The sequence below is a fragment of the Conger conger genome, chromosome 2, assembly GCF_963514075.1.
Source record: "Conger conger chromosome 2, fConCon1.1, whole genome shotgun sequence".
In the NCBI taxonomy this organism is placed as follows: domain Eukaryota; kingdom Metazoa; phylum Chordata; class Actinopteri; order Anguilliformes; family Congridae; genus Conger; species Conger conger.
In genome coordinates this window covers 46,841,579-46,866,396 of record NC_083761.1, presented here as the reverse complement: position 1 = coordinate 46,866,396, position 24,818 = coordinate 46,841,579, and the positions used below count along the sequence as shown (strand labels likewise).

Here is a 24,818-nt window from a genome sequence, read left to right as displayed (position 1 = left end):
AAACTGAACATATGTTCAGTCAACATTGTAACCATATGCATGCAATTGGGTTGTATATATACCAAATTCTCAAAGTTGTCAATGTTTGAAATGCCTTTAATTATTTATTTTTCTGCTGCAGTGTTCTAATCCACCAGCACACAACTTTCTGGTTCCTTTCCCCGTCTCTATGAACGACGCCATTATCCCATCTATCCTTAGCTGTCGGGGGAGTCACGCTTGCAGAAGTATGAGAAGGCGGGCAGGGACAGCAGAACAGGATCGAACCCCCCCCCCCCAACCCCTGTTCAACACAGACCAGCACCACCCCCCCCCCCCATTCCAGTCACAACCTCTAATCATTGACTGTTTTTATCTGTTGCCGCAGCGACATAACCGGCCAATTAAGGTATAAGCAGCTTACAGCGGGGACATATCATTCTTCTGGGGTCCGTGAGAGCAGGGAACTAGGGCACGTTCTTACTCCACATCCGCAACGTAAAATGAAAGCCAACTTCTCATTTCGGCTACTCTAGCACCAGACACAGATTGGGGCGGGACTGTCCCGTCTCGCCAAGACAATTCACAAACCATTGGGGCATTGGAAAGGGGGGAGGGGGGTGCCTGCCTTTAAACTTCACAGGGCTTTGCTGGTTGACTGCAGTAACTAGTGCAAATACGCCTCTCATTTACCGTCAACAGCACCATCGCTCCTTGTCCTTCTCTTCAAAAAAATAATAAAAAGAAATGATTGTGTTTGGATCAGTTTTTTCAGGAGACGATTTGGTTGTCTTCCCTTCAACCAAGCCCACCTCGAAGGACCAGAAAAACAGCACTCATGGGCCAGCAGGGCTCTGTGAGTAATATTCAGAAAAGGCTTTCTTACATTGCGGTTGCTACACCGCAACACTGAACCCAAGCCCGGTTCACTGTCGCCACATTCAGCCAGCGTGACCCACAAGGCCTTGCTCTCTGTTCAGCTCCTGTGTACAGTACAGCATTCTACAGTCGGGTAAACAGCCAGCAGAGACTCCTACATTACTTACATATATACACATTTATATTTAAAAAACTAGAATTGTAACATGCAACATTTGGCATCTCAAGAATCCTCCTTTCTTCCTCCATCTGGTTTACTGTCCTTTATAAAAAATAAGTTTGATTTTTTTAAGCACTATGGAGCTTCAACTGTGGATGGGGCAATGAGCAGGGCAGCGGAGTTTGGAGTATGGTGTGTGTGTGTGCGCGTGAGTGTGTGTGCGAATGTGCGTCTATTGTTAAAAAGGTAGCCTTCAGAGGACATGGGACCACACAGATTCGGTTGATGAAGGGAAAAACAGTCAGTTGGGTCTTACATTCTAGTCCCTATAAAAGGGCCACAGAACAGATAAGATTTCACAAAGATAAAGTTCACACCTGATTAAAGGCTGGCTTTGTGTGTGGTGTGTGTTTGTGCTCGCACATGTGAGGGTGGTATGTGCGTGCGTGCATGTGTGTGCATTTGTGCTTGCGCATGTGAGTGTGCATGTGTGTGTGCATGTGTGTGTGTATGTGTATGCGCGCCCATGGGGTGTGTGTATGTGTGTGTGCTTGTGTGTATGTGTATGTGTATGTGTATGTGTATGTATGTGTGTGTGTGTGTGCCCAGGGGTGCATGTGTGCACATATGTGTGCGTTTCTTTGGAGAGGTAACTGAACGGAAGCAGGTTCATTGCCCTCGTTGACTCCGGGTTTAACGGGGAATGTTGCCATGTCGACCGCAGACGCGTGGAGAGGGCATGTGGGTTCAGGAATGCGGCAGGCGCGCAGTCAGTCAATCTCACAGCGCCCGGGGCAACCGGCTGTCACATGACTGAGGGGGGAGTGAAGGGTGCAGGCAGACACGGACTCAACACCTCAAAACGGAGGGGGTGGGCGAGAGGTAACAGATGGGGAGGGGGGGGGGGGCAGTGTCTTTAACATCATAGCAGGATACAGCAGCGACAGAACCTCTGACGACTTCCTCCCACGGAGGGGGGCGGAGTCACCGGGGCGAAGTAGGCGTGCACTTTGATATTGGGCAGGTGAGTCTGGACAGGGAAGTAGAGAGAGAGGATTACAATGATGGCGGTTCGACACGTGTGTGCAAGGCCACATTAACGGGCTGTGGATGTCACCGTAAAGGTAGACTCTGGTCTTACGTGTACCGTTACATCCACAGAAATACTTCACATGTGGAAGAAGACTTATTATGGAATACTGAATTGCAGTTAATTGACATATTAATTGGGCGACAACATGTGACAGTATAATGGTACAATGTTCAGACGCGGGTCAAGTACCAAATTGTTTTTGGATTCAAATATTTTTCTGAGCTGGCTGATCTTGCCTGGTTCCAATCAAGAGGAGCAGAAGGCGGGGTTAGCGTTTTTTTAGAGTATTCTGAATCCGAAACAATTGCGTATTTGACTCAGGCCTGAATGGTATGATGATGTGTGGTGACAGTGCATGAGTGTACGGGGATGTGAACTTATAAGGGTAAGATGGTCGGTGGTGTTGGCTATAGGGGTACAACAGTGCATTTCTGAGAATGGAATGGTTTGACAGTAACAGACAAAATGGTGGAAAGTGGAGACATAATCAGAGTGTATGAGAGTGTGTGCAGCTGTGTGACAGAGTAATCGTGCAATGGTTTTGACCATTTAGAAAAATTAGCCCATACGAAGAGTGTGTTTTGTCAGGGTTTTAGACCGGGTTACCACGCTAGTTAGCACGCTAACACAATATTTCCATAGACGTCACTATAGAAATGCTGAAATCTAGGCAGAGCTAAGACGCGTACGCCGCGCTCACCCTCAGCCTCTTGATGCCGGCGCGGGTGATCTGCTGGCAGTCGTAGAGCTCGATGCGGTCCAGGTTGTGGCAGGTCTTCAGGTGCTCCAGCGAGGCATCAGTGATGAGCGGGCAGTTGTCCAGCTCGATGACCTCTAGGCGGTCGTGGGCGCAGGGGCCGCTGCCCAGGTGTCGAATCCCATCGTCTGTTATTAGCTCGCAGTGCGAGAGGCTCTGAGCAAACGCCGGGGGGGAGAGAATCACCGAGCGGTAAAGTTACAGGGATATTAAAACAATCCATAACATCTCAAAACTCCCTCTCTATCAACCGCAGCTCGACCTTAAATAACCCAACTGCTGTGGGTCGCACAGCCGCAAATGTGACTGCCGAGCTGCCTTCAAATAATCTCGAACAGATATTCCAGTGTTGTCCACCAGATGGTGCTGCCATCTCATTTCCAACAACCCCCCCCCCCCCCCCCCCCTTCCCTTTTCAGGAAGTAGAATAGGTTAAGCGGCCCCCATTGTGATTCTCTGTCGGCTTCTGAAACCGCTGAACTGGTTTCCGTCATGTGACCCACTGTCATTCAGTCTGGCTAAGCCACGCTGTGCTGCACGTAGCGGGTCTATTAGCGCGCTAACGAGCTAATCGCCGGGCCGTGAACTCACCAGGACCTGTAGCCTCGGACAGTGAACGGACAGCTGGATGAGTGTGCTGTCTGTGATCTGAGCGGAGAGAGAGAGAGAGAGAGAGAGAGAGAGAGAGAGAGAGAGAGAGAGAGAGAGAGAGAGAGAGAGAGAGAGAGAGAGAGAGAGAGAGAGAGAGAGAGAGAGAGAGAGAGAGAGAGAGAGAGAGAGAGAGAGAGAGAGAGAGAGAGAGAGAGAGAGAGAGAGAGAGAGTTAAAGAGCAGCACACCTTACAGGTCAGATGCAGGGGGACTCAGTGGGCATTTACCTGGACACACTCCTCTAAGTCCATCTTCTCAAGCTCATGGCAGTTCTGATGGAGAGAGACAGAGACCTCAGTACAAGGGACACACACACAGACACTGTACAATATTAAAGAATAATGAAGATGAATGGATCCCTTAGCCAAGCCATTACAATGAAACTGAAACCGTGACATTTCGTAAGACTTATGTACTCCACATTTCCTGTGGCCTTCTCAGATAAATTTTACAGATTTGCGTTTGTGTAAGTGTGAGAATAGAAAAAAATATTTTAATCCCCAAATTGCCCATGTTTACCAAAAATTATACATCATTATTAACTAATGCATTAGCTAAGGGGATTCACAGATGTTTTTCTGATGTGACCTCAAATGAACGTTCAAACTTGCACAACCCCAACACCCCACCCACACACATCTTGTGCCTAACACCCTTTAGCTACAAGAAATATAACACAACATTTCCTGCCTCATTGCTTTATTATAGTTTGGTTGTTGTACACATGTACTGGCCTACATTCACATATTTAAAGAGACAAAAAATGTTTTTGTGGCAACCCCATCCTGAAATCGAGCGAACCAACATGGGGTCCCAACCCAGTTTGGGAACCCCTGTATTAGCTTGTAAATGAAAAAGTCATCTTTCACAAAAGATGTGCTTCAAGATCATTAAAATGACAAAATCCATACATTGCCATGAATATTCTCCAAGGGTCTTTTTTCTAAAGCCTATATTTCTTTGCAGTGCAACATTAAACCGTGACTTTGAGATCATGGACGTCACAGGACTGTCTGTGGTCGAAGTTCTTGCTCCTTTCCCTGTGTTCGGTGCTGCAATTGTTGTCACTTCTGTGTTGTCCAATGAGAAAGGGAGTGGTAGAATCTGAATATGCGCCCTCTCGCGTTTAGTGTCACTAAATAAACACTTTGAAGGCCTTTGTTTGCAGTGGTTTGTGTTTGGCTGTTTGATTTTGGCCAAGTTCTTTCTCCCACTGAGGAAGGTTGAGCGAGAGGGCGACTCAACAGGTTGAGCACACAGTGCTCATGGGAGTTGTAGTATCATGCAGCATCACTGCAAATTGACTTCATTATTTCAGATGCGTTTTGTACACTACAATATTTTTTTCCCCGTTGAAAATGCTAATGAAGTCTCACCCACCAAAGTGGCTAGCAAGCGTGAACGTCAGGGCCAAATTCTACCAGCATTTGGCGGGGGTCAATGCCAAGCCTTGCATACGCATATACCATCTATGCTAATTGGTGATTTTCCATGTGCCCTGGTGTGCAACGATGACTGCATCAATCCTGAACATGCCAAGGGTCGACGTTTCCATTACAAGCCCTGGAAGGCACTTTCAGGCACTTACTCTCTGCATGAAAACATAATTAAAACAATTCCTAGTATCAAAGTGAAATTTATTTTTTAATAATTTGAAAACCAATGCCATCTGGCTCTGCTGAGAGAACTCTGTTGTACACAGCTTTAACAATGGAAACTCTACACTTAAATCCTCCATGAGCCTCTTTTTGTTGGGGTAGATTTGCATGATACCTACAGCAAATCTTGCTGCCCATCTGTGCAGTTTTTCATGTTTTTGCATGCTTCTATCCTAATACTGTCACGCTCAAAACTGTGCACATCTCCAAATCCTCCCATTTACACATTAGGTTATACTATATATCCCGATATAACCTTACTAAGGAGTCATTAGGTTATACTATATATCCCGATATAACCTTACTAAGGGGTCATTAGGTTACACAGTTTATCCCAATATAGGTAACCTTACAAGGAGTCATTGTGTTTCACTGTATATCCTGATATAACCTTACAAGGAGTCATTGTGTTTCACTGTATATCCTGATATAACCTTACAAGGAGTCATTAGGCTATACTATACATTGCGATATAACATGGAGTCATTCACATTCACAGGTTCTCACTCTATATATAAAATAGTTTACAGTAGACCCACAAGCCTACACTTTCCTGGATCTGCCTTACTTTTCTACTTTTCAATACCCTTGTTTGTATTATACCCACCTGTTTCCAGTCATAAAGTATCCGGCAGACATATTCATCTTATGTTCAATATTGTCCAGTACTTTATCGCTGTCTGAATGTGCCATGTAACTATAGGCCCATTAACAACAAAGAAACTCTCAAAGAGACAGTTGAGAATAAAAGCAATATCCTTATTGTTACAAAAGAAAGCCCCCTCTCTATTACTATAACGTTGCACCTAAGTTTTCTTTGCCTACTAAAATACTGAAATGCATTCAGTATCTGGAGTGTTCCGTTTCCGAGAACGCATGTCCTGAACTGCAGGTCTTGGATAGTGCGGGACAGAATGGGAACCGTACAAATCTAGCAGAATGTCGCAAGCGCATGTCAATGCAGATTCCAGAGTGTGACTTTATTCAAGCAGCTTTGGTGTGTGTATGTGTGTGTAAGTGTGTGTAAGTGTGTGTAAGTGTGTGTAAGTGTGCAGGTGTGTGACAGGGACTCACCCGTGCTAATGTGGTGAAGCCCACGTCTGTAAGCTGGGAACAGCGTGCCACCTCAAGTATTCTGTAAGGGAGGTAACGGACAAGGAGTGAATGGGGAGAGTAAGAGTCCTCTCTAACCGAGAGCACAGCACGAGTAAAAGCACTTTTGGCTCGGCCATCACAGCCTGGTGAAAGTGCTAGCATACAGTTATTCTAACAAGGGCCATCTGTGTCCGTTACAGCACAGATCAAGGGGCAACTGACAGAACGGGCTGTGGACATGGCCGGACTGTCTGCCGGGCAGATGACAGATGGGCTATTTCAACCCCCCTGTCTGGAATCGCAATCTGACACCCGCCCAAGTCGGGAATTGCAGTGACCACCCCGTTCTGTGATCGCCCACCCCCGGGAGAACCCCCCCCACCTGGGTGGGCCCGGTAACCAAATTTTGCTCCCAGTCCGGGCTACGAATACCAGACCTGGGTCAAATACATAACGGTTTTGGATTCAAATACTTTTCCGTGCTCAACTGCACTTGCCTGGTGCAACAGAGCCAAACCAGAAGGTGTAGAACAGTATTTGAATCCAAAACAGTTACGTACAGCATTTCTCCCAGGTCGGACTGATGCGTTCGCATGGGGGTCCGTTGGGCACGGGGGTCCGTTGGGCACAGGGGCCCGGGGCGAGTGGGTACCTGAGGCGGGGGCAGTTCTGGCCCAGGGTGTTGAGGATGGCATCTGTGATGTTGGCACAGCCGGACACGCATAGGGACTGCAGCCGGTGGCACCCGCGGCAGATAGTGATCAGCCCCTCGTCTGTGATCTGCTGCTCATTGAGGGGCGGAAAGAGACTCATTAGACATCGGTATCTGCCGTGTGGAGCTGAGCAATTAGTAGTAGTGTAATCATCTCAGTAAATAGAGGTATTAGAAAGAGATATAGAGAGATGGCCACGTTGTAATTAAACACGGTCATTTATGCGTTTCCCATCAAGACGAGAAAGTGTGAACCCCAAGGATAATAAAAGAGAGGAAGTACAAACACAATGACATGTTTGTGTGAGTGTGTGAGTGTGGGTGTGTGAGTGTGTGAGTGTGTGAGGGTGTGGGTGTGTGGGTGTGTGGGTGTGTGGGTGTGTGAGTGTGTGAGTGTGAGTGTGAGTGTGTGAGTGTCAGTGTGTGTGTGAACGGGTTGATACAAGGTCTGTGCTGCCAGAAAGAAGTGAAAAGGAAGACAAACTGAGCCATGAAAACAAACGTGTCGTCCGGGGAGGTTTCACACGCTATTAGGCACGTCGGTTAGATGGAAAATGTTTGCCGCTTCAGTCAGCCCCTCCAGTCCCCTTCGGCATCAAGCTTGACGAACGGCTACCTGATAAGAGCCTCGCATAACCGCCGAGATTTAAACACTAACTGAAAATGACCCATTTACCACCTGGGGTAGGACAGCCGAATGCATCAGCTCTGCCATACATGGACAACCAGACCAGCAGAAGGAAGGAATATCCCTCCACACAGAAGCACAAGCACTGCACTAGATCCAGTGTACTACAAGAGCCCACAAGATGGGTTACTAAACAGAGAAGCCAAGATGATTATATAGCAAGAGTGGTGGTCCTGCCAGGCCTGGAACTTACTGAACAGGTCTGGAGATTGAGGGTGACCAGTTCCGGACAGTGCGGCCCTATGTACTTCAGGGCTTCATCTTCCAGCTGGACAAGAAAACAGACAGTTGAGATATGAGGTTTAGCAGTTGAGGTTTCCATATAATTTATCTGCTTGGCAGAAGCACTAAAATTAGGGTAGCCTAGTGGTAGATTGCATGACTGGCAACTATGGTGTTGCCGCATCTGGAGAAATTCAGTCGGGTCCCTAAACAAAATAGAAAAGAACTCTGCCGTTGGGCCCTTGAGCAAAAACTGCTCTCCCCACTTGCAAGTGTTCTCTTTGGCATTTCTCCTCAGGCATCCTTGAAAAAGATAAACATGTTCTCAATGCACAGCCCCTGGTTAAATAAAGGATTCAAAAAGACAAAAAAATACAATAAAAAAAACACTCACAACTGGGTGCCCACTATAGCTGGATTGCACGTCCCTCTGCCATAGGTGAACCTGTCAGAGGCCCACCTAAAGACTTCCCTGGATAATCTACTCATATGAATATGTAAAGAGTTCCATTGGAAAGAATATTGGGGCTCTCCCTCTTAATAGCTCTCTCACCCGTTGGGCATAGGGTTGTTGTCATTTTCAGTAGCCTTTTTTGTGAAATAAAGCCCTTTTTGGGGGAAGCCAGGCACTGGCTGCATTACATTTATGGTGGCTGTGGCGCACATTTGCGTAGCTTCCGCTGTGAGTAGCTAACAGTGGGACAGTCTCTCAGCGAGTGCGTGGGGGGGGGGGGGGGGGGAAAATCACCAAGCAGGAATGTAACTGGGATATTAAAACAATCTATACCATCTCAACACTCCCTCAGAATCAACCACAGCCAACCTTAAATAACCCATATGCTGTGGGAGGGTCGCATAGCTGCATCCCACACGCTCTGCGTACATGATATGTCCCAGCAAACTGCTGGCTCAAAGGGTAACTACCACAGCACTGAATTAAGGCTGGGCGATATACTGCAATGACCATTATCGACTGCAATAACGGTCATCACCTTTCTTTTGTACTTTTTCTCTTTAATTAGCTCATTAACTCACATTAATGTGCACTGTCCCTGGTAAATAGATAAAAAAACTAATCCAAAAAAAATTTAACATCTGAACTTCAGAGGCTATGTGAAATGCTTCCAGGAGGAAAACATCACCATTGTTATCTATTGGGGTAGTATGACTTCCATATGATCAGGTGATCAGATTTTTGTCCCTGTCCCTGGCTGGGGATGATCCTTTCAGCATTCGATAATTATCAACGCAAAGTATCACCCAGCCCTACACTGAAGAGAGTTCCAAGACAGCGCACGAGGCCATGGATAACTGGTTACACCACCGTTAGCAGCAATAACTGCAACCAAACACTCCCTATACTTTGATATCAGACTTTCACATCACTGTGGAGGAAGTTTTTGTCCACTCTCCTTTGTCAGGACTGCTTTAGTTCGGACACATAGGGAGGTTTTTGAGCGTGACATACCTGTGTGCAGCCCTTGAGGAAGAGGCCCTTTAAGCCCGGGCAACAGCGCACCAGAGCTTGGATCCCATCCTTGGTTACCTGGTCACACCAGGATATGTTCAGCTGTTCCAACAGGGGGCAGCCCTCACTGCAAAGAGAGTGGCAAGACATCATTAAAGGGGACCTCTGCTCCACTTCCCACTCCACTTCTTTCAGAATTTGTCGTCAACTATATGGAAACACTGGGGGCTTTCAAAACCAGGCTTGGTAAGATGCTAGATACCATTTAGCTTTTCAGAAAACTAAGCAGTTGGTACACTTTAGTGATAGGAAAAGGCGAGCATTGCTGGTCTGAATGGCCTGTTCTCGACATTACATTATTGACATTTGGCAGATGCTCTTATCTAGAGCGACGTACAGTTGATTAGACTAAGCAGGAGACAATCCTCCCCTGGAGCAATGCAGGGTTAAGGGCCTTGCTCAAGGGCCCAACAGCTGTGCGGATGTTATTACGGCTACACTGGGATTAGAACCACCGACCTTGCGTGTTCTAGTCATTTACTTTAACCGCTACGCTACAGGCCGCCCACATTGTGTGTGATGTTATGTTATGGAAGATGGTCAGTATGCTTATTTAGGCAAGCTAAGTATCTTGTTTTTTAAACACACCATGTATGTATAGGTCACTTGGATAGAACAACCGGGCTGGCTCATGGACTGTCAGACAGATGCACATGGTCAGACCTGGGTCAAATATGTCATCGTTTTGGATTCAGTTACTAGTTACTGTGCTCAAATGGTTTTACAACCACAAGACAGGGTTTGCACTTTTTGAGAGGTTTCAAAACACCAGACAAGCTCAGGAAACACTTTGCACTGTCCCAACACTACAGAAGTCAATAACATCAGCCATGAGGTGTAACATTCTGTAGCTGGTCATGATAGAATAAGTGCTCTTTTACTTAAAATGAGGTCCTCCGTCATTGAACATATATTTTTCGAGGTCCATGGAAAGTGGTATAGTTCCACAGAAAATGATTCCTCTATTTAAGTTTGATGACCCCATCTTATTCACAAAGTATAGTCCAATATCAATCCTACCTTGCATTAGGAAAAACCCAACATTTGGACAATTCATGAAATCAATATCTTGCAAATATGTAGTTTAATGTACAGAATTCTGAGGATGCTGGCCTGCCAGATTGTTGAATCATTGGTTTAGTAGAAATGTACACCTCCCTCTATGCCATACACATGTAGGTCATTTCTCTTTCAAATATAGAGGCGTCAAGCATTGGAATTCTCACCTGCACCTTGCCAATTCCTCACCAGCTCTTTCTGTCTTTGAGACTTTTAAAAGAGACTTTGATTGCAGCTTGATCTACATGATGATCTACACTTTCATACCGTTTACATGCACACCATTTGCTTTTGGTATTTTCTGTGGCATATGCGTATGTAAATACGTCTGTCAGTTTGCATAGGTTTCTGTAAATATGTTTGTGAATATTAGAGTCTTTGTTAATCATATCCTAAAATAATATTTTTCTAAGTTGGGGTTGGTTCATAACCCTCTGGGTTTTTACCTCACCAGCACATGCACCAGTTGTTTTGCATTGTTATTGTTGTTGATTTCTTCTGTGTGCAAATAAATAAATGAAGCGAAGAAAAGTATTTGAATCCAGAACAATTACGTATTTGACACAGGACTGCAGTGTAAGGTCTGCTGTAAGTCCAGTAAGTCCATACAGTTCCGTGGCTGCTCTCGGTCATTCTGGAGGGTCATTCTCGGTCATTCTGGTGGTCATTCGCGGTCATTCTGGAGGTCATTCTGACAAGCAGCTAAGGAGAGCCGGAAGATCCACCCACGTGGCTGACCTGAGCGCTTTGAGGGACAGGTTGGTGATGGAGGTGCAGGAAGCCAAGTCCAGGTGCTTCAGCTTGGGGCAGAACTTACTCAGACTGGTGCACGTCCTACGGAGAGAGGGCAGGAGGGAGAGGAGAGGGCGGGCGTCAGAGCCGGAGGACGACAGCGCGCTCGGCACGGCCGCTCGCGAACGCACTCACGTGTCCGTGATCTTCGTGCAGCCGTTCAGACTGAGGAGCTCAATGTTTCTGCAGTTCTGGGAAAAGGTCCTGCAAAAGCGCACAAAGGGCGACGGTGAGGCTATCGCACAACCACCATCTAGTTCTCCATTTTTAAAAATACAAACATGCACACCCTCGCGCTTGTGTCCTGTAAATGAGCAAGCTGTACACATCACAAAACAAACAAAACAATCAGACCTGGGTCAAACTGTTTTAGATTCAACAACTTTTCTGTACTCGATTGATCTTGCCTGGTGCCATTGAGCCAACAAAGACAACAAGAGGTGGGCACTTTGAGAGTATTTCATTGGTTCAAATACATCAGACAAACTCAGTAAAGCATAGAAAAGCATTTGAATCCAAAACAACTACTTTTTATCATTTAACATTGCATATCTTTCAGTGTTTACTTGGTATATTTGAAGGTCAGACGGCAGCTGGTCGAAACACTGCATGGTCCAGAGAGAGTGCTTTCTATTGCCCTCCTGCCCCATCCGCCTCTCATAACTCCTCCCGCTTGTCACAACCATTCCACCCATGGACAGAGGAACTCCCCCGTTTGTCACAACCATTCCACCCATGGACAGAGGAACTCCCCCGTTTGCGTCTCACCTGAGGGCGCTGTCCCCAACGCCCAGGCAGCCTCGGAGGCTCAGCTTTCGAAGGAACCCTCCGCACCGCTTGGAGATGTTCTCCACCACACGGCCCTGCAGAACACACACACAGGATGGTCAACACACACCCATGATGGTCAGCACACACACCCAGGACGGTCAACACACACACACAGGATGGTCAACACACACCCAGAAAGGTCATAACACATCAGTGCGAGCCACATCCTGTGGTCAGCATATATGCATGCCGCATACCGTCTCAGAAGCCTGTGTAAATAATTATTAATACCGCCTTAACACATTCACAGGTAGCCATTCACTTAAAAACCAAACAACAAAAATTCAGAAAATAAAGACCTTAAGTCTGTGCAAAAGAGGAACCAGAATGATTTAATCAAGCCAGGAATGAACACAGTCCTCCTTGCCTACATCCTCCGATACATATGCATGCGTGACTGTAAATTAATGTAAAGGAACATAGCATAATGACATGAACATGCCTTTCAGCCCAGCAATGTTTGCCTTTTCCTACCACTAAAGTCTACCTATTGCTTAGTTTGCCTAAGCTACATAGTATATAGCACCTTGTCAAGTCTGTTCTTGAAACCCCCCAGTGTTTTGGTTTGGTTGTGTTCCTGTTCTTTGCAGTCTTGGCTAAACATGTTGGCACTGCAACTATTTGCTATCAAACACTTGATTGTCAGTAGGGGCACAACTAGGAATTCTAAAACCCCCCCCAGAAAAATTACTGCTGTGGGCCCCCCATCCTACTGGAATTTTTGTGGGCCTTCTCCAGCTGTGAGCCCCTAGAATAATCACCACCTTTCACCCCACTAGCAATGGCCCCGATTGTCAGTCATGTACAGGGCCCTCCATAATTTTGGGGGACAAAGACCCAAACACTCTGATTTGCCACAGTTTGTAATAGATCAGGTGTGTTTAATTGCCTCCTTAATGCAGGTATAAGAGAGCTCACAGCATCTAGTCTTTCCTCAAGTCTTTAAATCACATTTGGAAATTATTATTGCCGTTTATCAACATGAGGATCAAAGTTGTGCCAATGAAAGTTAAAGAAGTCATTATGAGACTGAGAAACAAGAATAAAATGGCTAGCATACCACCTCATCTGTGAAACATGGTGGTGGGGGTGTTATGGCCTGGGCATGTATTGCAGCTGAAGGTACTGGCTCACTTATCTTCATTCACGATAAAAATCCTTATGCTAGTAGCAAAATCCTATTTGCTCAAGTTCAAGCGAAAATATGTGCTCCCACACCTGTGCGTTTCTGATTTAATTTAGCATTACCCAAGAAGCCACTTCATCATGAATAACCAGTGCATACAGCAAGCTGGTTATGGCAGCAATGCAAGCCTATGGTAACATGCATAAGGGGGAAAAAAACAAGAATCGCCACTGTAAATATTTTATTCTGTTTCCTCAGGTTGTGAGAACGTGCACCTCATTTTCAATGCAAAATAATGTCAGATATTGCCTTTAAGAGACAGACATGATATTATTTTAGGAAACTCTCTCATTGCCTGTGTGTTTAAGTTGACCCTGCTCTTAAACCATGTTGGTGGAATGTTATCTGGTTGTCCACCATCCGGCCCCCATTATGCAGAGTTTATTACTTTATGGCTTACACATCATCCGCCCCAACATTCCACATGCTGAAAGGAGCAAAGACCTTTTTCTTTTTTTTTTCTTGAAGTGAGGACATCTAACTGAAATAGTAATGTTTGGTCTAGTTTAAAGACTAAAATCATGAATCTTTTAATGACAATATTATGCTGCTCAGTCCTGCTTCGAAGAACAGAAGGGGAATTTAATAAATAGATTGGCAGTTCCAGCTAAGACTGTTCCACCACCCCCGCACCTTCCAGAGTCCAGCTGTACCCCTCTGAGGGCATGGACCCCCACATAAAATGTGGGCCTTCCTTGACTTAGATGGCTTTTCACACTGACACTTCCAGGGAGTCAAGAAAGTAGAGATTCGGGGGTTGATCTGCGGCGGTTGGTGGGCACAGAGGAATTCGGACTTACAGCTGATCAGGCCATTTCTACATTTTCATCAGTGATTTCAGGAAGATTCAGCTGCCTTCAGGTCTTTGGACTTTCCTTTCAGATTTGTGGAACTTTTTCCAGACACGCCAGAGTTTGGCACTTTCTTTATTTTCTCTTGTGACTGTTACTCATCTGTCTGATACGTCTTTGTTTGATTATTATGTTGTAACTTAATGAAATCTTGAATTTTAACCTGATTGAGTGGTACATCTTGATAAAGGTTGATTCAACAAGTTGCTCTGCCCACCAAAGAATTTGGTGATTTAATTGATAACAATTAATAAATTAAATCAAATACATGTATTTTACTTGTTGGATAAGTGAAGGGTTTTGACAGTTTATGCATGAGTTTGGTATTCAGAGTGCTTCACAAACTTAATTTTCCTTTCAACTTAAGTAATAATCCCCATTTGATACATTTTAAAAATATGTAATGCTTTTAGACAATGCTTCTTTTGCGTGAATAGATGACTGTACTAAAGTGTGCTTAAGAACTATGACGAGTGTTTAAATTATTATTTACCAAGGCTGAAGACGATTAGAGAAGCACAAGCATATTGATTATGCAAATACGCATCATAATTAGGTACAATATTTTTCTCCCCCCCAAAGAAGTCACCTGCATTTCATTCATCCCTCAGTATGAGGTCAGTAGAGAATTCTCTGATTGAATGTTTTGACAATTATTATATTACACCTCCCCAGGCATCCACAGCGATGTCAGCGGCTACTTAGTGATGATTGACAGCAATGTTCCTGCACCGTCACCTGCTGCAGTCAGTGAGGTTAATAGAAGCACACATGCAGCAGTAACACATTTCCATAGCATTGTGCGACACCGCTGTTTTAGTAATCTATGGGAAGCAGCCGACCCACAAACTGGGCAGTTATATGACCTGCACAAAAATAATAAATAGAAGGCTGATGATAATAATAAGGAAACTGTTTATAGTCGGGGTAGGCTCATAAAAATGAAATGGAGTAGACCACATTAATTGAATTTAAGTGAAAATGCAAGGCCTACACTTGAATCAATGTGACTGGATTGAATCGCGCTCAAGCTAACAGAATCCTCCGTCATTTCTTGATAATGTTTCACGTAAACTCATTCATATGAAGAGATGCATCTTTATGCATAAACAGAGCTGGGTGGAATGGAATAGTATCCATTTCCTGTTTTCTGCACATTATTTCAACAGCTTTTCTTGCCTCTGTCCCTGAACTTCCCAAGTGCCAGAGCAGTGGAAATTTGTAAAGAATTCGTTCAGAACAGTTCTTATCAAGTCCTTGAATCGAGTATAGGGGGAGTTTCGTCAAGCCAGTTGCTGGTTGAAAGAGACACTTCTAGTGCATTGGGGATGTAATATGTTGCCAGTTTCTCTAGCTTCAATGTTTTGGTGCATTACAATATATTATTTTGACCACACTGTGCGTGTGCTGAGCCTCTGGTATTGTGCCCGTTTTCAATCTTATTGTGCATTTCGCATACTCCACCTCCGATTTCTCTACCGACAGATCATCTCAAGGAGATATTTGCCATGATCTGTGGTTAATTTGAGCTGTGCATCTAAACCACTGTTGTACACAGCGGTATTTGCTAAGATGTCTCCATCTCTACAAATCTGAAAGAGAAATACTGGGAATGGTATGACACAACAGAATAATAACTACAAAATAAAATAATAACACCAGCTCTTTAGGTAGAGCTCAGGTGGGAGTTTTATTGGTAGAGATTAAACTTGCATCGTTATTGTATTCTTAAAGGCACTGTGTAATGCACATTTCAGCTTGGACCATGCTTAAAGGTACAATAGGTACGATTTTTGTGTTAAAACATTGTTACAGTACCAGTGTAAATCCCTTCCCATCATTGGAAAAAGGCTCACTGACATGTTGACTCACCGTCTGCCTGTGTTCATAGTCCTTAAATTCAGGTTTCAAAATATACAGTTGACGGCCTGACACTCAAACCAAAACATTGGATAACTGTATAATAATTCAAGCTCACTGGTTGAAAATTGGTTCCATAGCCAATGGCATTTCAACATCAGCACGTTTAAAGAGAAGAGAAGGGATAAACAGTGTTGTGGTTTGAAGGCGTTTGTTGCTCTCTAGACCGTTCCCCGTTAGAAGTCCGAAATTACCCATTATACCTTTAAAGAAACTATCCTAAAGGTTTCTTGTTGGTGAACTGCAATTGGCATCAAGCCTTTGACAGTTTTCTGGTATACTTTGCACAATACAAGAAGAATGCAGTCTCATAGTTGAAACCCATTCCAAAGTTGCATGGCAAGTCCTGCTGCCATCCACAACCATACAGTGATGTACAGCAGAAAGGTACATCATTTAAACAAATAAAATGAACTGAATGACGCAAAGCATAATTGTCTGCGGACGCGTCTATGACCACAAACATGCCCAAGCTCATACAACCGGTTATTTTACATTTTTTATATGTGCAATCAGCAGCCTAAAGTACATACATGTCTAAGCTGCCCTACCACTGTTGATATGCTTATCACGAAATGCATGTAATTCCGGGTCATCTGGTTTTTCTAGTGGAATATTTACATAAAAAATGTATCAGTAAAATCGTAGATGGCTTCTGTCTGCCATTCAAAACTCGTGTCCTACTGACAGATAATTTCCCAATGTGGTCGACCTCCATAAAACAAGATGGTATTTTTTTATATACATCTTGAATGTTGATCCATTGTTGTTTTGTATGTGGATACATGCAGAATATACATTTTTTTCTCTGTGTGCAGTGTACCAGGCTGCACTGTACTGGTACTGTATACCTAGTCGATATTCTACCATATTAATTAAATTCTGTGTTAGTAAAATGAATTGCTTTCATCAGGGTCACAATTAACCACTAATCATACGACTAGTCAGGCGATTGTGCTAATCCAATGCCTGAGAGGAGCCCATGAAGATACTGACCAGAACGTAAGAGTAAATCCCTGTGGTTCATGTGCTTAGGACAAAATGGTGGCCCTAAGAATGCCGTTATCTGAACAGTTTTAAGAACAGATGCGTATTGCTCATCAATGACAACAGAAAGGACAAGAAAGGGGAAACATAGCTCCAGAAGAATGATAGGAAAGATGAAATATGAGGAGGAGGAGGAGGAGGAAGGACACCAACCTCAATGTCCCTCTGGAAGTCAAAAAGGTCAATCCTCTGCCAGTTACTGCCATCCAGAGCCAAAACATTCCAGGACTGAGTGACAGAGGGGAGAAGGACAGTCAAGTTTCACCTCAACACACACACGCATCACACACACACACCACACAGTAAAATTTTAAGAGTGTTACACAAAGCACTTTGGTTCTGAAACAAATTTCACCAGGGCACAGGAAAACTCAGTTACACAGATTAACGGAGTGATACAAAAAAAGACAACAAACTGACAGACATACAGTACAGTGCAGTGCAAAAGTCTTAGGCACCCTAGATTTCTTTAATATAAATTTGGTCTTGAATGTTCACCATTCAGTAGAAAGTGTCATTTCCTGAAAAAAGTCATTGTTTCAGATATATTATTGCACTTTATTTAATAAAGTAACATATTAAGTAACAGACCACTTTTTAGATAAAAACTTGATTGAGGCTGTCTGGGATTACCTAGAAGCAAGTGAGACAGCCAAAGTCTGCAGAGCAACTAAGGCAGGTTCTCCAATAATTCCAACAGTTGAGTTTCTAATAACCAAGTTTCCAGTTTTATTTATTTTTTTGCACTTTATTAGGTATTTTTTAGACTTCTACTGCTGTAGGCTGTCCACTTAAGAGTTATGAGGCATTGTGTGTTCAGAGATGCTCTTCTGCATACCACTGTTGTAATGTGTGGTTATTTGTATTACCGTCACCTTCCCGTCAGCTTTCACCAGAAGTAAAGTAAAAAGGTTCCTAATAAAGTGCTTGGTATGTGTGTATATTATATATACATATATATATATATATTATTATTTTTTTTAAACACGTGCCCAAGACTTTTGCACAGTACTGTACACACAGGCCTTCACTCGAACAGACTCACCCTCGAGACCTGAGCACAGCGGCACAACGTCACCACGTCTAAAAATGAAAAGATTCTGAAAGACAGGAGGATAGATGGTATATTACCGTATAATAAATATTGACCAGATTTACTCAATGTAGTCCATGCCAATAAAGCATACTTAAATAGACTGAACCGAGGGACAAATGGAGAGTAATAGTTAACGATGATGACACGGATGGGACTAGAGGGAATTAGGGCACGTATGAAGATTGATTGGCCCATGTGAAGCCAGGCAGTCAAACAGGACTATAAGAGACCAGGTCCGCAGGCACAGCTGAAGCCCTAGTGAAATGAAACAGCGATGGGAGGCAGCCAGCAGAAATGATCTCCTTTTGTATTTATTTCATCCATTAAAAGTCTGTTGCTGCACATCATCTGTCCCATGACTCATTAGACACACAGTGAGCACAACCAGCAAAATCAATTACATTTCCATCTTGTGTCTGGTAGGGCCTTTTTGTCTAATTATTGAAAGCATTAAAGCCAAAAAGATAATTACATTTTGAGATGAGGGGAAGTGTTAAGAGTCCTCAGTTATATACAGTGCAGTCCATAAGTATTCGGACAGTGGTACAATTTCTGATCTTTTGGCTCTGTACTCCGGGATTTGAAATGAAACAATGAACATGAGGTTAAAGTGCAGACTGTCACATTTGAGGGTATATACATCAATATCCAGAGTAAGATTTGCATCCCTTTTTATACATAATCCAAAAATAATAGGACAGTTGGCTTCTGGTCCCCTAAGCTCACCATGTAGTAGCAGTGAGTCAGCCTTGTATAAGGCAATTAAATTCAACACACTTTTGGACTGCACCATCACAGATTTTAATGAGATTTGGTATGCTGATTTGGCCTTAAAAGGAAAGAAAAATTACACTAATCTCAGATAGAAGTTTGCACCAAATAGTGCGACTCATGACTTGCCCCATCTCCATTACTGAAGGTCGGAGAGAAATGGTTCTTAAATCACCTGATGGGTCTTCATCAACTCAGAGATTTCAGTTTTTGATTTTTAATACATTTGCAAAGATTTCTAAAAACATTTTTTCACATTTCATTACTGAGGGCAGAAATGTGAATTTTAAATGAAATCTTAATGAAAACTGTGCAAAAAGTGAAGGGGTCTGAATAATTTCTGAAGCCAATGTACATAGTATTTTTTTGCAAATTATATATTTTTATTTTATTATGTTCACCCCAAAATGAAAGGTAGCACAGAGTGATTATAATCTTGAAATCACATTTGCTAAAAAACATTTTAAAATGGAATTCACCAAAGTTAGAGCTGGTAAAGACCTATAAAGAGAACCATTTATCTAAACCTACAGTAATGGAGACAGTGTGACTCCACGTCTTTCATGTGCCCTAATTAGTTCCAACTTTGTTAGCCCATGTCTCTCAGATTAACAATCCAAGACAAGTGTAATTTTGGTTCCAGATACCAAATCTCATTACAATCCATGATGATGTGGTCCAAAAGTGTGTCGAGTTTACATGAAATTACCCTATATTCTATACAGCATCCTAGACTCAGCATCTACACAGCTCCTAGTCCAGGTCCTGGTACTCCAGGAGAGTTCATTCTCACCAGTTTGCCTGTTTATGCCACAAAACACTTGCTGAAAACAGCTGCACAACCCCAACGACTCCCAATCTTCCTCATTGTGCTTATGCCACACACCTCCACCTGTTAGTGTAAAATCGTGGCACTACCCTACAGGGCAGTGAATGGAACACCTCCACCATAACTCCAATGAATCTTCAAACTCTAAGTATTGACCAGACCTCTCCATTTTGAGGCAGCTGGTTCTCCCCTCCCTGCATGGTCCCTTATCCTAGTCATGATGCCCGTCTGTCCCACGTTGTGGAACACATTTCCTAAAGTGGTCAGGACAACAGAATCATTGGCCACATTCCAATCGCTCATTTTCTCCTCTTTCTTTTCCTTTTCCTTGCACCTTTTTAATGCTACTAGTTCCACCGGTGAAAACGGGGAATTTAAGAAAACGTGAACTAGGCAATGGAATGTCCTGGCTCCTTAAAACAGCAGTTTGAAGCCATGTCTTCAGACGTGGCAGATAGAGAGAGGTGGATTCACAGGTCGATCATTTATACGTCACGACATCACGCTTTCCAGAAAAATACTTCCGCTAAGGATGCGCTCACATTTCTTTGCTCAAAGGTAAGATTGAGAGTTCTTAACTTCTACTTCTAGCTCCTAGCAGGACCACTTAAGGCAGGGGTGTCCAATCTTATCCAGAAAGGGCCGGTGTGGGTGCAGGTTTTTGTTTTAGCACAGGACTAAGACAGCTGATTCTACTCATCAAGGTCTTGATTAAAGCCCACGATTAGTTCATTTGTAGAATCAGCTGTCTTAGTCCTGTGCTAAAACAAAAACCTGCACCCACACTGGCCTTTTCTGGATAAGATTGGACACCCCTGACTTAAGGGGTTGGAATGTCCTTAAAGATAGCGGATCTTCCAGAGCAGGAAAAAAAAGAAAGAAAAAAAGAGCAAAAATAAGCAAGTGGAATGAGCCACGCTTCTAACTACTATCTTAGTTCCCCTACAATCCCCATGCCATAGCACCCCCACCTGTTGTACCAACTCAGTTCGTGATTATATTTTGTAGTTTTAGGTTTCTCTTCATAGGGCTTGTTAAAGATATGTGTAACTTGGCTCTTGGTTAGCATAGCTAATTTGCACTGGTGCTTTAGTGATTTTGCATCTTTACTCGCTGGTATGGGAATGTTGTTAGTCAGGGCAGGTCAGGTTCACATTAATCAGGTGAATTAACTCACCTTCCACCTACATTGTAAGTCACTCTGAGCATCTGCCAAATGAATATAAAGTCTAATAATGTAATATCATGGAAGTCATATGCAGGAAGACCACTCTGCCAACTCTGGTGACTGTGATAGCTGCACCATAATAACAATAATAAATAATATTAATTTGTTATTTGGCTTTTATCCGAAGCAAATTATACTTGATTAGACTAAACATGGGACAATCCCCCCTGGAGCAATGTAGGGTTAAGAGCCTTGCTCAAGAGCCCAAAAGCTGTGCAGATCTTATTGTGGCTCTACCAGGGCTTCCAGATCCCCGTCATGCACCTTAGCTACTAGGCTACAACCCCAACAGTATCAGGGGTGTGACCCGGAACTACTCACCTCAGCAGCAGCTCTTTGGGTAGTTTCTTGTTGATGACAGCCTCATCACTGTTGGAGAACATCTGCTTTCCAATAAAAATACAGTTTAAATTAACCTACGATAGACAAGAAGTCACTTCAGCAGCTTTTCCACAGTAACGGTACGCGCCTAACACACCGTAGATACAAATGGCATTAAACTCCATGTGTTAAAACTCTTTGGTCGTCACAGAGAAACATTTTCTCTTATTGTAGAAAATAACTGGAAGCCTCCTTAAATGGGATAGTACACTTATTACACTCACATTGAAAATGGTAAATGTGGTATGAGTCACACAGTTGTGCAAATACAGTGAATGGAGACAGCTGGGCAACTGTGAAAAGTTGAGCACAGATCAAATATTTTTTTAATTGCACAAATCTTTAGGTTAATTGGGTTATTCTATTACTCTGCAAACAAGATCCTTAAACAAATCAAAAAACCAAACCCATTATCCACAGCTACAAAACATGTAAATAAATGTTCCTCAGCAAGCTTTGGTAACAAAAACAAGCTGCACTCAACATATGTATCAGCTCTTTCAATGGGCACTGCCGAGCAAAAAAGCAGATATAGATACCAATATGATATGAGTTTAACAGAGAAGGCTGTGGAGAAACAGAACAGTAAGATTGTGTTTAAAAGGCATCACAATAATCTAAAATATAGGCCCCACGAAGCCATGAAGGCAACACAACACCCTGACTACTGTGAAGTATTAAATTAACATGTGTTCCAATTGGGTTTCACGTTAATGAGTAGGTTATCTGATAGTCTTAGCTTCCACTGAAGTGAGTTTGACGAAACAGGAAGGAGGGCTTCAAATTGTAGCCTCGTACGTTACAAACACGAGATGAGCAGTTTGTACAAGTGGTAAGGGTACACTTCACAAAAGCCAAATTCTGTAGCCCACATGCCACCTTCAACGGTAGCCTATATCAAAAATGCGTTGACTGGACGACTAGCTGTAGCCTACTGCAGAATTCTAACGGATGTAACACCATCTAGAATGTAGTTGTCTTTTGTTTTATGCAGTCTACTTCATATATGCAACATAAGAGCTGCAAATAGGATTGACACAACTCTGATGCCTACGCTGTTAAATTATAAAATGTGAAAGTCGAGTATTTGTTTCTAATACTAATCACGTAGGCTATCTGTCGGCCGCAGCTGTCGGGACAGAAGGTACGGCCTGGATCTTCTGAGTCGTCAGCTGTCGCACCGTTAAAAATAAATAAAACCACACAAATCCCACGCTGCCTGGTTGGGGATTAAAGAACAGAAGTCAGGGTAGACTTCCACTGAGTACTGCATGGCATGAACAAACACAGAGACGGGAATATGCAAGGGATCTGCATATAGTTTATCTAACATCATCCTATCACTGATCCTGGTAGTGGAGAAGCAACAGAGCCCAAACAATAGAAAGTTTGACAGCTAGAATATCCTAATGACCACGAATTTATAGTCAATCATTTTCTGCGTACACGAGTTTAATAATCATCTACCATCACTTTCAATCAAGTTTGCCGTTTTTTCCGTCCGCTTAGGAAGTTACGAGTGCATTTAGCCGTCAATCGAGCAGCCTCGTTTGCAGCAGCCCGGACGCGTAGCACCGCAGCCATTAGCACTCACAACAGTCCCATGCTCCGAAACAACATTCTGTCGCGGATTCTACTCTGTAAAATAGCCTACATCTGACGGAGTGGGGAAGGCCCAGTTGTCACCCTGCTATGTTACGTGCACATTATTAAATGCTAGCTAGGTCGTAAACTGTGTTAATAACTGTCGTTGCATTTAGTCTAGTCTTGAAACTAGGGGATGTTGTTTTTCACCAATATTCGTTTTCGAAGCTATGAATGATCGTCATAATTGTCAAAAATGTGGGATTAGATCCATCACAACTACACACAGGAACAGTTGCGATTCAAAACAGCACAAAGACAAACAACAGCGCCCGGACTGCAGATGTACTCAGAAGCAAATGCATAATTTATACCCCAAATATTGACTACGGAAGCAAGCTAAAACAGGGAAAGGAATCGAAAGTATCGTTCATCAATAAACAAAAAGTGATCTACTCATATCCCGTCACTCCCACGCTATCATCCATAACTAACTATTTGAGCTATCTGTCACTCATTCTAACATCAATCCTTTAAATGGGCCAGAAACTCACCTCAAACCGGCTCCGCGACACCCCGTTCACCTCCTTCCCCATCCCGGACAGTGAATTTCCCAACTCGTTCAAAAAAAAAATAATCTAATTCAGCGTAAAATAGGCAGAAGTGCGCACATACCAGTGGTCAACTGTCTGTCCCGTTGAAAATTTACCATGCTATTGTTGTTGTTTTCTGCCTCTGCTCCGGGCTTGCCTGTGTTAAATAGCTAACAGAAACTGCCTCCGCTTTGCTACCCTAGCCATACCAGCCGACCTCTTATCTCATTTGCTCAGCGGCTCTCCCCTCCCATATGCGTTCGCATTAGACTTTTTCGATCACTACTTAGTCGGTTTATCAAGCTTTATAACTACGTGCAACTGTACATCGGATGGGAAACCTGCATCTCCGGTATAACTTCTGTTTTTGTTCGATCGTCTCTACAAGTAATTATTCAGGTTATGCCTGCCACGTAAAACCGACGTTACACCCCCCCTTCCATTGTGTCCTTCTAATATTATCTGGCCTGAACGCTCTTTATGTAATACAATACGTTCTACATGTGGGGCTCAAGTTATTTTGTTCTAAGGCCTAGCCGACACCGAATACAGAACTGTTCACTAATTCCCAAGGAGTTAACGTAAAACAACTTCAACCAGTCGTAGCAGGCCTTTAGTTTCATTCTGCATCTGGACTTTAGGTTTTAAGAACCATTCGTGTTAAAATAATTTCAGCCAGTACTCTATGAAAAAAAAACTTCATATTTTCTAACGAGGCCTGGTGTGTGAAAGATTTCCTAAAACGTGTAGCTTTTGGTTTATGGAGAGAACCACAATGTTAAATTACAATTCAACCAACCCCATATGTACACTCCATGAGCTTAGAGTAAACAATGCATTTAGAATCTGTAGACTATCAACTTTTTATTTTCTAGCAGAGCTTCCGCCTTTGGTGAGCACCGCCCCCAAGCAGCTGGGACCTATGAAAATGGAGATCAACTGAATACAATGACGTCATATCAGCGGGAGAATCAAGCATGGTGCTGTACAGAGATATCTTCATTATATTATACAGTGAAATATCTCAAGATTAGTCTGAGCTTTACTTGGTTACTTGACATGTAATAGCAGGCCATTTAAAATTAGCTAGTCGCATTTATATTAGAAATAATATTCTGTTTTCAGCAGCATTTCTGCAGATATTTGAAATGCTTTTGCAATCATGCTAGATGAGTGGACTTATAATTGTCAAAATAACATTGATCATATTGACTCATGTGATAGAAAGT

At 43.3% G+C, this 24,818-nt stretch overlaps 1 protein-coding gene across 4 annotated transcripts; it reads right to left on the bottom strand.

Moving 5' to 3' along the window:
• Positions 1–324: 324 nt before the first annotated feature.
• Positions 325–24,368, bottom strand: fbxl20 (F-box and leucine-rich repeat protein 20). 4 transcript variants are annotated; one of them, XM_061230961.1, is made up of 16 exons: positions 23,551–24,364; positions 21,353–21,417; positions 18,153–18,207; positions 17,261–17,335; positions 12,041–12,135; positions 11,408–11,476; positions 11,219–11,314; positions 9,362–9,488; positions 7,865–7,939; positions 6,924–7,054; positions 6,251–6,311; positions 3,746–3,790; positions 3,460–3,516; positions 2,812–3,024; positions 1,955–2,048; positions 325–1,831 (listed from the first exon to the last, which is right to left on the bottom strand). In XM_061230961.1, the coding sequence occupies exons 1-16, from the start codon at positions 23,590–23,592 to the stop codon at positions 1,824–1,826; spliced, it is 1,308 nt and encodes a 435-aa protein (XP_061086945.1). In that variant the 5' UTR covers positions 23,593–24,364; the 3' UTR covers positions 325–1,823. The 4 variants fall into 4 exon arrangements, with proteins under 4 accessions (XP_061086945.1, XP_061086943.1, XP_061086941.1 ...); XM_061230959.1 differs by having other exon boundaries at positions 325–2,048; positions 6,924–7,051; positions 23,551–24,368; XM_061230957.1 differs by having other exon boundaries at positions 325–2,048; positions 23,551–24,363.
• Between the last annotated feature and the right edge of the window lie 450 nt (positions 24,369–24,818).